The 14149-nt window shown below is 42.0% G+C and overlaps 1 protein-coding gene across 1 annotated transcript in view; it reads right to left on the bottom strand.

Annotated features, from left to right (window-relative positions):
- LOC106953003 (homeobox protein Meis1-like) overlaps positions 1-12175 on the bottom strand; it is a 60546-nt gene extending 48371 nt beyond the window's left edge. Inside the window, exons 1-2 of the mRNA XM_015041483.1 lie at positions 12055-12175; positions 9204-9349 (exon numbers count right to left, since the gene is read on the bottom strand). Of these exons, the coding sequence (XP_014896969.1) occupies positions 9204-9349; positions 12055-12175 (267 nt within the window). The remainder of the gene's footprint in view (positions 1-9203; positions 9350-12054) is intronic.
- Positions 12176-14149: the final 1974 nt, after the last annotated feature.

The following is a 14149-nucleotide window of genomic DNA, read 5'->3' as shown; positions in this document are numbered from 1 at the left end:
TTTCCAGAAAGTGACATTAAGAAAAAGCCAATATCTCCAGAAACCAACACTTGTGCCATGTGTGAGTCTCTCTGTCACCTACTGTATGGCTCTACCCATCTGCTCATCTACTGAACCATCCATCATTCCATCCATCAATCACGACACAGATGGCCTTTCAGGAGTCTCTGTCAGGACTGATGCCCTCCCTCAGCCCCAGCCACACCATTATGCCTACCCCACCCCATACCCTCCCTCTGAACCCCCCAGTACCCCACACAAGGCACTCACACCTCCTACTCCCCACACCTTGACCAAATGGACTCTACCATCTTGAGTCTGTTGGCAAAGCAAAGTCTTAAGGTTTGGATACAAACTTCAACGGAAGCACGAATGTTTTTCACAAAAGGGTTGGAGAATCGCAGAGTGTTTTTCCGCGAGGGTCACTCCAAGAAAAGAAGCCCCCAAAGAAAGCTTTCTGTTCGTAGGTCCCTGGGGCCTGTCAAGACGGATAATTGATGATGTTTTCATTACAAGGTGTGGGGTAATGTGGGGGCTGGGGCTCAATATGTGTGTGTGTGTGTGTGTGTGTGTGTGTGTGTGTGTGTGTGTGTGTGTGTGTGTGTGTGTGTGTGTGTGTGTGTGTGTGTGTTATTGGGGGTGGGCAGGTTGACTCAGCTGCCGCCTCTTTGACACCGACCACTCCTGCGATCGGTACGGTCAAGTCATTGCTTCCAAACGCCCTCGCACAAACAGACCCGGGCAATCGCATGAGCATTTGCACAAACACCAAGCAGCAAACCCTCACCGGCAGATGCACACAAACACACAGCCCTGGGCCGGTTCCTTTCTGAAGATAAAGTCTCTAAAAGCAAATAAAGGCGCTCGTTTCTCCGTTCTGTCGCGGTGTCATGCCAGGCCTTCGGCAGATCCGTCCATCTGCCTGTCTGTCGTCTCTCAAGACCTCTTTGAAATCATCATGCAGTGGCGCCAAAGCTTCTGACTGCCACTTAGATTAAATTAGGCCTTAATCCAAGACACTAGCCTTCGAATTACTGTACAGTATCAAGACAGACGTCGTGCCTTCATTGTCTTTTATGAATAAATGAATGAAAACACATAAATAGTCAGCTGATGTTTCTCCTTTCAAGTTTGTTTAATGATGCCTCTTCAAAGATATTAACAAGGCATCCATGTGGCTTTGACTTTTAGTTGCAATTATGTTTTATGAGAAACCTTATTTCTGTGGCGGATAGATAAGATAAACAACAATCACAAGACAAGAATGCCGGAAATATGACCTAAAAAAAAATACTGTTCTGGATTGGGTTCAGCCATTGTATCTTTTTCAGAATTTCTCCATGTTCCTTGTTCCTCCTTATCAGTACAACTGAGTAGTAGAGATGAAAGTGGGCAGGAGTAACCCTCTGATCTCGGTTTGAAAACACAACCAGGGGGATAAAAACTTTCTCAGGAACTTTCTCGGGTCAGCCAATGCGCCCGGGTAGCATTGGCTGACCCGGGCGCTGACACATCCAGGTTCCAGCAATAAACAGCCCAAGAATAATGACGTCTGAGGCAACGGTGAACTCTGACCTTAGAGCCTTTTTTTTTCCTCCCAAAAATCATTGTTTAGTGGACATTCTCTAGTGTGTGGTTTCTGTTCTCCAAACTTCCAGGAACTAATGTGTTTTCAGTAAAGAGTAACAACATGCTGCAGATAAAAAAAAGTTCTGATCGCCTCAGTGTGGCTTGAAGATCTCATTAGTTCCTCAAGCAACCGATGAGAATCAATGGGCTGCTGTTCACTTCAACCCTTCATCATTTCATACCTTTGTACTTTGGTCGTTTTGTACAAACTACATCATAGATACATGATTTAATGTTTGATTTCAACCATGTGTCCAAACAGTTGGTATGGATGGAAAAAAAGACTAATCACAACTATCTATAATTCACAAACAAATGATTGTAAGATCATTTGTTTGTATGGCATACAAAGCCCTCAGAAAATAATTGTTAACTTTACTTCTGTGTGAGATTTGAGCATTTTTTGACTATTCCCATAATTCACAAAGATACTGAAGGTTAAAAAACTGGTCCAGAAAGTTTATGTGTGTACAAAATGTACATTGGCAAAGGGACAGATTGACCTAGAGCCGATTCAAGGTCTTGTGTGATTCAACCATCCAGCCAGCTTTAGTTTCTGCTGGACTGGACTCCATGCCATCTGCTAATGCAATATACTCTGAATTGTACAAGCGCGTTTTGCAAAAACCAGGAAAAAAAGTCTGTCTTTTGTCAATCAGACAAGGACAGGACTATTACCTTCTGGCAAGACTATCAAGACCACTGCTGTCTTTCAGTCATACATCATATTCAGTTTATTTATAAAGCGCTAATTCACAACAAATATCATCTTGAGGAAGTACACAAATCAAACAAGGCCAATTCACAACAATACACAAAGAATCTAATCTGGCTTGCACTTGTAGAGCGCTTTCTCAGAGGGCCACAAAGTGCTCCACAGTACATGAGTGAACTAATATCTGTTCAGTTCAGTCCAAATTATTCCAATCAGACAGTTGGATTGAGGGTCCAATTATATCCAATCACTGTTATCTTAACAGTCAATTTCAATTGATCATATATTGTCGACTGGTAAAAACACAGTTCTCTCCTCTTGAGCAAGCATGTGGTGACAGTGGAGAGGAACAGCTATTCTGTTCAAACAGGAAAACACATTCAGCAGAACCCGATTCAGGACAAGTATTGGATCTGCCACAGCCCTCTGGGGGATATCTAAGCGGTTTTCTCTAAGGTTGCTGGCTTGGAGTTTGTGTTATTGTTTATTTTTAGTCAAAAGATTCTTATCAAATCTGATACTATTTTGGCTTTCCTAAGAAAAAAACTTTATACATTTTACAAGGAAGAAAAGCATGTTCAAAGAAAGTTTTACCAACAATACAAACCGGTTTCTTTTTAAACAGCATTAATTGGAATTTATCATGACAACAATAACCAAAATTCTTATCATGATGAGAAATTTATCATGATAAATGATAAACAATACAATAAATGCCCAACCCGACATCCAACCATTGCACACAACAACTAGGCTTCTGGCCTCGTCTAACAGTGCAGAAATGAATTATATCACTTTTCACACCTGTTTCTGCTCAACACCCTCCAGCCCCCCTGCACCCCCTACAAGCATACGCTGCTTTGTTGAAGAAAAAAAAAATCCAAGAGGGGTAGGGGGGGATGCTCCCCCAGCTCGGCTACATCTGCGTACACTAGCATTTAAATTATCCTCTAATTGTATTAATGGCGGATTATGCCTTCCAGTTGGATCTTTTTTTATGCTCTCTCCCTCTTCGCATTTTACACATTTTAAGGGAAAGGGAGGAGGGAGTCGGGAGGCGGGGTGTGACGGTGGGGAAGCAGAGGCAACTCATTGAGGGTTTGCGGGTTGGCTTCTTTTATGAGCTGCGATCATGGCTGCCCCTCATTACACTGCATATGTGTACAAATAAGAGGGGAGGAGAGCCAGGATGTGAGTGTGTTCGCGATAATGTGTATAAAAGTGTGCGAATACACCAATGCTGACACTTCAAATGCCAAACTTACTGCTACGCACACATGCGCGCACTCGTTTCTGTGCACCTCCTTGAACCCGAGTGAGGCAGCAATCTAAATGGGAATATGGTCAGTGTGTGCAGCACACCGGCAGGGGTGAATTCCATCTAATTACTCTATCACATAATTTCACAAATTGCCTTTTCATAGGGGAGTGGAGAGCAGAGCGCAGGGCGCGTTGGGGATTTGAGGCCTGAGCTTTCATTTACTACTCATTTCTTGTTAAATTAAACAAGAAAATACCATTTGTGTGGAGGGGAGGGCGCAGGTTAGGTGGGGCGGACAGAACCAGACCCCGCAGTGGGGAGGAGGGACTGTGGAATTTCTTAAGACTAGCTGCTGACGTTATAAATACAAAAATATTAGCTACATAAGTGCAAAATTACTGCCAACAATCTTTAGCTATTCTCTCTGAATCACAAAAAAGTTGATTTCTCTGATCAGATGTGCACAGTCAATCTAATTAATTTAAAGGGGCAGTATTGCGTGTTTTCCAGGCACACAGTCATTTTAGAGCACAAATAACTGTCAACTTCAGTTAGAAAAATGCTATATATATCAAATGTGACTTATTGATTATCCATTAACCCAACATTTTTAGCATTTCACTGAGAAGTAGCTGCTATAATGAGCTCAGTAGATGCATGAGCTCATCCACCAGGTGTTTGCTAATTGCTCATGGCTAGTCTGAAGGAGCTGAGTGGGGAGGGTTCTCTGTGAGGATAAAGTTTGGAAACTGTCCTGAAGGTGAAGCTATGTCCACCCAGGCATTTTGAACGGCTAAATGGTTGACATTATTTGTCAAACATGCATTAAAAAAATTCAAATCAACACTTTCAGTATGTTTCTGATAAGGGAACAACTTTATAACAACTCCAAAAAATACTGCCCCTTTAACATGTTTGTAAATGCGTCGGAATTAGCCAAAAAGCTATTTTTCATCTGTTGTCCCTGGACAATCAATAATTTTTGCCTTACTAAAAACAAAGATTAACCAAACAGGGACAAAATGACTTAACTACACAAATATTATCAATAAAAACGATCAATACAAAAGAGAAAGGACAGAAACTGCCACACAATTATTAAAAAAAGAATAAGGAATATCACAATGTGATAAGAAGACAAGTGGAAAAAAGGCCTTTCCCCGTTTCTCTTGTTTATTACGGCCTCCTACCCGGTTTACAGCTGCATGTCAAGCTGGCAGCAGACTGCATGCCTTGGCCATCGGTGACAGGCGGTTAACGCTAATGTTTTGTAGTCGTTCCAAGTCAGCGCAGCCAAATTCTTGCGCTGAATCCGTCCCACAAGCATTGTCAACAACATATGAGCTCATTGGGTGTGTTGGAGAGAACTCAGAGTTGCAAACGTTGTCATCATCACAAATTCAATACTGCTGCAGCGAATCTCAAATGGAAGCGTGTTTTCTCCCAGTCAGACGAGCAGCTCGTGAGGAAAACAGCAATCTTGGGAATTAAATGATTTTTTTTCCTCCCCCCGCGTTGTTGCGGGAAACAATCTTTACCTTTCCCTGGCAAAGTAGCTGATAAACACCTATGGTGGATACAATGAGCGACTTTAACACAACAGTGAAAGAACAGCTGTGTAAATGCCACCTACCACTTACCCTGCCGGTGCACTCATAGCCCCATTTTGCCACCCACCTTCCCTTTCCGCTTCGATACAATGGGAACTCCCCTGAGGGTCCAATTGTGAGGGCGACTAACATATAATACACTGAAGTTTGGGATCCAAACTTCGACTGTAGTTCTTGCCGTTTTTTCCCACTATTCTGTCAAACTTAAGACTCAACCATAAGCCTTCTATGGGAATAATGTGCTTTTACACAGCATTTGCAGGTAAACGCCATGATTAAAAAGATCAACAGGTCATTTCAAATGACGGCAGCATCAAAGAATGATTAGTGTGAACAGATGAGACTGGCACCTGGCATCTACAATACTGACCAACTATGTATGTAAAAAGTCTTGATATAAATATTTAATTTTAATCTCACGGTAGCTGCCATTACAGCTAGTTACATCGCATTAGCTTTCCATTGCAAATGTTCGCAAAACTTTAATGTCGAAAAACGTTGAAAAAACACAATTCTGTAATTGAGTTGTTTCCAGTAAGAAGAAGAAATGTAACTAAAATCACACGTGTTGACTCAATAAATAATTAAAAACATGCCTTGACATGATTCGCCATCTACTTCCTGTTATCTTCGTCATTTCTGTCAGTAGTAACATCCAGTTGTTCATTATGTACCCGAGGTGATGCACAAAACATGTTTCCATTGCAGTTTTGCAGAAGACACAAACCGAAAAACCTTCTCATCCTAGCAGAAAAACCTGAGGATTATTTTTCTGAAATTGGCGTTTCCGTTAAGCAAATTTATTTTCGTCATTCCTATTACAGAAATATTACAGTCAATGGAATGGAATCGCAGCTACTGAAGCACTTAGAAAACCTAGCCAATAATTTCACCACTTTTACTTATCGTGGGGAAAAAAAGGAGTTTCAGATCAGATCCATTAACCCCAATAATATTTGTCTCATCTGATCAAACCCACACAATTCCAGCTAAATTCCCTGTAAAGTTCCTCAAACTCCACCAACTTACAGAAAAAGATTTCTTTTTTTTTTTTTCTGGCATCACTACCAACATGTAGAATTAATGGTTGCTATGGAGACTCAGTGACCCCCACGATGCCTCGACTTGCTTGACTTGTCTTCTGACTTCTCCACTGAGTGTTAGAGATGTGTCATCATTCTCACTCTGCTTGCTGGTAAGGTAAATATGGGTCTAGCCTGGAGCCCAGTGGCTGAAGGAACCATAATAAAAGGAGAACAAAAAGTCCTGGCTTGCTTTTAAACAGTCACTATAAAGCTCTGATCAGCTTAAAAAAAGGTGAAATATAAAATAAAGAAAAGCTTCAGTTACATTTCGCGACCTTGTTAAAAACAGCTGGGATTCCCCCCCCCCCACCTTCACTAAATAAATGCACTCGATATAAAAGTTGGATTTTTTTTTATTCAGAGAAATGATGCCGCTGCCACAAAAGATGGATGTAGCTCTTCGGATTTCTTCCAGTTTGGTGCCGTAAAGTAGCTCACCCGTTATATCCATTGTTTGCCAGCTTGTGTGCACGGCTTGGTTCCTCTCTCTCTTTTTGCTCGTGAGAAGGAGAGTTTCATGGATCCTCCCTTATCCCCCTCTTCTCCTCCTGAAGCTCATATCCTACCAAATGTTTGAAATCCAACGATGTCGAAACCCCTCATAAGCCTGATTCAGAGTGTAAAATGACACAGGAGGTATGTTGGAGTGTGTGTGTGTGCTACAAACACCCTCTCCCTTTGACCATGAAGGGTTTGGGGTGTGAGATTAGAGATCACAAAATGGAGAGTGGGAGGTTGAAAAAGTAAAAGGCAAAACATTTTCGCCAAAAATGTTACGTTTGACGTCACATGCCGGTGTAGACAGACATTAGAGACTGCAATATCCCCAATCTTCCGCATCCTCCCGTTTGGCCTGTGCAATCCAAAACCGAGAGCCACTCAGCCGAACCGTATCATGTTCTCCACAAACTCCTGAGGTCTGCAGATTGCAAGTGACGCAGAGTTAGGAAAGTACTTCTAAGACATCTTTCCTGGGAACGGCTCTTAGAGGAAATGTTAATAATGCCTCTAAATGGCCAAACACTTTCCAGCTCCTCTATTTGCTTTGCCCTAAACTTTGAAATCCAGTGCAATTTGGCTTAATGTAAACTGAAAGTTTTGTTAAACGGCAGGTTATATTTCACTACGACATTCTTTGAAGAACGGATTTACTGCTTTTAGCCGTTTTTTAAAAGGATGAATTTGATCGGAAATACCATTTATTTATTTATTTTTTTTTCATAAGATGCATAAAAGATGGATGCAAAAACGATCTGAAAAAGTTGGTAAGCAGGATTTGATCAACTCACTAAACATTATTAGTGTTGCTTTGATATCTTACTGCAGTTCTCATTTACAACAGGGATGGCTGCTGGAGAGACAATCTGCCCAATTTCAACAAGTTTTAGTAGAAGAAGAGCATACAGGAGGTGCATCGATATGCAACTCCATCAGGGCAGTGTGTAAGAGATAAACTACAGTAGTTTCGTAAGTTTATAAAACATCTTGCAACTAATGATTTGTCTGTGGCGAAACCTCTCCATCTAAAAAAAAAAACTGTGCTTGCAGACTGTTGCGGTGTACTTCCTGTTTGGTGAAGATGACTCATGGCATAAGCGACAATCCTACGAAAATAGATATGGGCACAATAGGCTGAAACAGCAGAACATTTAGCTATGTAAAAGTACACTCTGCTTAGCATGACATTACCAATCATGTCTGCAAATCACTCAGACTGTGAGAGAACCAGAAAGAGCAAGCTATTCATCAGATAACAGGAAGGCTGAGCGGTGATATTGAACTGAATGTTTTTTCTGAGGTGTTGAGGAATTATGTACTTTTGTATAATTTTTCATTAGATAACTCGTAATGCTAGCTGTGCTAATCGCTAATGTAGGATCCTAAAGAAATGTAAACTCTATTAAGCATTGTCTTTCTTTTAAATTAACATATGTAATTGAGGTCAAATTTGACAAAAACCTGAGATCAGAAATCTGCTAAATTCTGAAAGGTGCACCTGTTTTTCGATATTTAAAATGTATTTCAGTTCTAGTGTTAAACATTCATTAGAATGTATTGATCTTTGAGAATGGGTTCTTGCTTTATAATGGCATTACCTTTCTATTGCATAAAAACCGTGTCAAAATAACAATATTATTCTTTATCGCAATAACATCTGGGATAATTTATTGTCCAGCAAAATGTACTGGTTTTGTGACAGTCCTAGGTACGCCTCTAAACAAAAGAACAGAATCTAACAGTTTACCTAAAGCAACGAATGCTTTTATAGATGCGCTGTGATAAAACAAAAAGCAGATCATCACTTTAAGTGTAAGACAAACTAACTCTGAGCTTCATTAAGGCCCATGAAACTCCAGAAAAGAAGCTACTGGAACAAACGTCACATCTAAACAGCACCAAGAAGCTCATTTTGATCTAATAAATCTCCTTGTAAACCTAAGCCTAATTCTATCACCCACAAAATAACATTAGCTTCCACCAAACTATTTGTGTCAGTCTCAAACGATGAGTGGATTTCCTGCTAATTGAGGGAAAGCAAAAGCCAAGCCACTAGCCTTTCGCGGCGTCTCATGCATTTTGCTAACTAATGTAACGAGGTTCTTCGGTCCATCTGCACAAACTCGCCGGGGGTGCTTCTGCTCTGCTTCTGCCTCATTCAGCTTCAGCAGATGATCAGAGATTCTCTCCAACATTACACGGGTCTCCTGTCTTTGAAGTGTTCGCCGTACAAACCGGGCCCGAATGCGTGCCAAGTGTTGGATGGTGTGTGTTTCAGGTGTGCAAAAGTCTTTCTGCCCAAACACCAGCAGCACAGAGCTAGCAAGACTTGGGGAAGGTAAGCTGCTGGCGGTGAGTTGAGGATCACACGTGACGTGAAACACATATTGTTGGGCTGAACTCACCGTTAGGTGTTGGAAGAGCCACGCTCTCATGATGTTGGTGGCCACCTTGGGAAAAATCCCTCTCTTCTTGTTGTGTTTCTTCTCTTTGTCCGGGTCGTCGTCGTCGCCCGTGCTCGGCGAAGCCACGCTGTTGTCCAGGCCGTCACCTGTCACATGACGGGGAAACAGGAAGAGACAGCTCCGATCAGACGTCAAGGAAGTTTGTTTTGCTTTCCTGCAGCTGCCGCGTCTTTCGGGTTCAAAGAGAATAAATGTGATTTCGGAGAAGAAGAAAAAAAGGAATTCTGGAGGTTTCTTTGTGTCGGACGGGGTATGGAGCCTTCGACAATGGCTGGCAGAGAATGGCACCTCGCTAAATGCATTCAGTTTTTAATACATTTATAAATAAACCACAGCCTTTTCATTTTTTCCCCCCACCGTCCCTGAAAACACAGTAAGCGCTTGCATCCTTTCGTGAGGAAAAGAGAGAGAGGGGGGAGAGGGGGAGCACAAAGGACTTGTAAGGTTGCATTTCCCCACTCTCCCATCCAAGCCCGCGCAGAATTGAAAATGACAGAGAGATTTAGTCTTTATTATCCTGAGGGGAAAATAGTTATTGAAGCGTCGCCCCGGCGCATTCTGCCATTTTACCTGGGGTGGAAAGAGTAACACGGCACTACAAAAGGCAAGGTTGCGAGGATGTGGGAGGGGGAAATGAAAGGAAAATAGATGGGAAGCACAAACAGCGCTAACAAAGCTAGCTGCTTTTCATAACAATAGCATCATGGCTGCTTACAGCAACCTGTAGGGCTTCGATAAGACTCTATTAAGGCCAGTTAACCTCACCTAAGGGGGTACAGTGAGACAGCTCAGAGTATCCGAGCGTTGAAAGAGAAAGGAAAAGTGCTCCACGGGCCTTTTCTCCACAACATTAACTCTTCAACACAAACAAACACACACACTTGCATTCAAAGACGCCCAATTACTGTACGGATTCAATACAGCTCCGGTTGGAGAGAAAGTGGCGCTTCCCATCTGCGGCGCTGAAAAGCCTAATTGTTATTATCATTATTCAAAAAAAAAAAAAAAAAAAAAAACGCGAGGCGCCCTGAATGAAGATGATAATCATTAAAGAAACATGAGGCGAGGTAAACAAGTGGCACCCTCACACGCCGGGGTATTCCGGCGCCAAACAGCCCGACGTTTGTCCCACAACGCCTCCCTCCCCTGGAAGTGAGAACGTGGAGTAAAAAATATAAAACCGCAGAAGCAGTCACAGAATTGGATTCTGTTATTTATTGATTACACGCTAAGCACTTCCAAAGCATCTCGGTTTCTTCACTGCGGCAAGAGTTGAGGGCAGTTCACCGACCTCCATAGGGCGACACCCGGCACCTTCGCAAAAAATCCCCCCCAAAAACCCCCAAGATCCGGGTTCATTGATAATTAATGGCGATGTTGGCGCTAATCCGGTTGGAGATGACTTTTTTCCAGTCTGCCACATCAATGGAATAATCAAGGGCCTAAAACCCGGGCCTTTGCTCCCCATTACCTCAGGCAAAAGAATTCCTGAAAGCATGCCTGGAGGGCACCTGAATTATACACGCCATTAGGAGAGAGAGCGTCTCAACAAACCAAACGAAACAACACGCTCGGCCAGCTCTCCCTCTCTCTCTCTCCGACTGTGCTGGCAGAAGGAGATACATATGCACACATATTGAAGGCTTTCTAATGAACCTCATGTGGAAGTGGAGGTGACGCCATGAGGGGAGGGGGTGGGAGGTAGAAACAAGAGCGGGCTTGGCATTGATGCAAACACTACCCTACTGCGCATTGATAATGCACCTATGAAGATCAAGCGTGTGCTTGGCTCAGGCGAATGTAACACAACCAGTGGATAAAGCAATGGAGAATTAATCATCTGGTCATTACACTTTGCCAATTTACCAAAATTCACCACATTACAATTCAAATATAAATATATATTGGCTTTAGGACTTCTTCAAATTAATTTACTCTTTATTTTTGAGTTTTTAATATCTGTGAAAATGCACAGTCTGAACCAGAACCGGAGAAACAAAGTTCCCGAAAGTGTTATGGCACATGAGAACTATGTAACAGTAGAAGAACGTTTTCTAGTGAGGTACATTAAGGTTTGAACAGGTTATGGTTTAAAGTCACTGAACACCTGCAGTGTTCCACATTTCTCTCTGTTTCGCTGTTTAGAAATATTTCCAGTGGTTTCATCAGTCATTGTGTGTGAGAGACCGACTACCAGAGGAAAACAGTCTGACTACATAACCAGCTGATAACAGTTGGTTATGTTATCATAACCAGCTGATATCAGTTGGTTATGATAACAACTGTGTTACTCTATGAATAAAAGAGCAAAGAAGTATATAATTCAGGGCAATAAACATGTTTAGTGTAAAACGTATACACAGTTTAATGGGTGTAAGTCAACGTATCAAAATCAAAGTAAAAGGAGGAAAAAGGAAAAAACACAAACAGATTGTACAGGTAATATTGATGTTACCTTGGGCATCAACAAAGTTCATATATTTTCGGTCTGTATATTTGATGTGTTTTTAGATGTTTAGTAGAAGTCTAGATGCAGACCTGTTTTAGGTTTGCTTGACAAACTCAGACTGGTCACATTGGGATCACAACGTCTTTTACAGACAATGAGCTACACACTCGTACAGTATTACTGCAAAAATAATTTATGACTTTTTTTTCTTATACAGACAGAATAAGCAATTACTCATCTGCCTCACTTATATTTTGGGTTACGACTAAGTCAGTCAGACTTTCTGTGATACGTCACATGAGAACTATGTTTGAATTTTTCCTTCCGCTCCAACAATCCTACCTTCTACTTCGTCCTTCCTGGCATTTATCTTAACAATCTCCTCTTTAATGGCCTCTTGCTTTCCTTTGTTTTCTCGGCGAAAACCTTTTATTTCTCGCAGTATCACGTCCAAGTCAGACATTTCTCTCTATCGGGTCAGCTTGGCTAAAGTCTCTGCTACTCATTAGCTTTAGCTGCTGGCCTGTTTGTTCTTGTTACTGTGGGCTTCAACAAGTTGCTTCTTAAACAATATTATATACAAATATATATATAAATATGGCTCCCTTTATATATTAACTCAGTGAGTTCATTTCTCACTTTACATGGGGGTATTTTAGCAATTTCTCAGGTTCTTTGGGAGCACTTTTTCCGCTGTTATCTTGTGGGTGGCCCGACCGGAAGTCATATGTGCCAATTTTACGTTTTAACTCGTTTAGGCCACACTGCTTTGCTTGTTCTGGACCTGGACAAAATATATAGGTCTAAATCAGGGTGATGCATAAACTGAAGATTGATTCATGTATAAATCATGTCTGTGTAGCCACAGCATTGAAATCCAAAAACATTTCTCCATTGCTTTGTGGGTTGCTAACTATAAAAGCAATTACATCATGTTTTACTTTACAACCAAATATATCACGTAACTGTGGCTTTTTTACTTCAGGTCAACAAACCAGGAGAACCCCATGACAAGAAAACTGTTGTTTTTTTTCATTGAACAATCAATTACAATTGTTCAGCAACTGATCCATTAATTGATTAACAAGACTTTTCAGCCCTGCGCACACCAAGCAGGCACACATTGAGCACATTATGCAGCTTCTCAGCCTTTCTCTGTCCTGGAAACACACTCACATTGCAAGCTTCAGTTACATCATTAGCCTAGGACAAGCACCGTCTGAGCCCTGTGAGTGAGTTCAGCTTTTTCTTCCTACTGTTTCAGGGCAAAAGAAATACGCCCGCCCCCCCTGTACCCCCGCCACCGCCGCCTCCCTTCCCAGCTGCCTGCTGGAAAAAGACGGGTGAGCCGAGTCGGGGCCCTGTAATCTAAGACCAGATTTTCATTGGAAGCAAATGCTTTCAATCCGTCGTAAAGACCGGCTCATGTTCAGCAAAGCCTACAATAACAAACCCAGGGGCTCGTCCCATGCGAGTTGAGAAAACAGAAGCAAACGGCCGGAGAACCGGCTCGGAGCGGGATCGAACGAGCGCCAAAGCCAAGGGAAGAAGGTGAGGTACGATGAGAAGAAAGGAAAGAAGGTGAATGTTTAGAAAACACAACAAAAAAAATGGTTCACTATTAACATTCTCCTTCTTTCTTCTCCAGTTTTATCACCTGCAACCCAAAACAGACGGAATTGCTAACACATTCCTATCCTTTACACTTCTAAGTCTGACCTATGGACTCCTACTTTCCCTCGAAGGGGAGCAAGCATCCATAGGTCAGACTTAGAAGTGTACATTTACTTTACCTAGAAGGGAAGAAAGAGGCAGAAGGCCGTCGGTTTTATTGGCATTTCCATTTTCAGTGCAATTTGATACCAATCACCTCCATGAGGTCTGGGGCTAATTTCTGCTTTTTCTCTACCTCCGAGCACGAGGAGAGAAGTCATGAAGAAGAGAAAAAAAGCTGAGCCTGGAAAGGTGCTGAAGCTGTTGTTTCGGCAGCCATGCTGAGGAAATGTCAGCGGTGCTACAGCAGCCTGTCAAGCAGACAGAGGCTACACAACGGAGCGGAAAACAAAGACAAGATAAAGGGTGAAACGGCACAAGAAAGGATGGGGACGGAGATGGAGCGAAACGTGCAAACTCAAGACACTCATGGAGGCAATGAAGGGGGAGAAAATAATGAGTAGGAAACGGTGCAGGAGAGTTAATCAGATGAAAAAAAACCCAACGCGGAGCAGTCCGTTGTTTCTTGGGGATTATTTATCTCGATTTGACATCCAAGACAGAAAAAAAACATCTAATCAGAAAGCCTCTCCCATCTAAACACAACTGATAAAAAACGACTGACACAAATACAAGGTGACAGTCATGATTCTGGACAATAAAATAAAGAGTATTTATAACTTGGTTTTAACAGATTATTGATTTGAATCCACTTAAAACCAGT

This window comes from Poecilia latipinna, unplaced genomic scaffold (assembly GCF_001443285.1).
Source record: "Poecilia latipinna isolate Pla-1442-1.1 unplaced genomic scaffold, P_latipinna-1.0 Scaffold554, whole genome shotgun sequence".
Classification (NCBI taxonomy): Eukaryota; Metazoa; Chordata; class Actinopteri; order Cyprinodontiformes; family Poeciliidae; genus Poecilia; species Poecilia latipinna.
The sequence above is the reverse complement of the archived record's forward strand: the minus strand, read 5'-3'. Positions and strand labels throughout refer to the sequence as shown.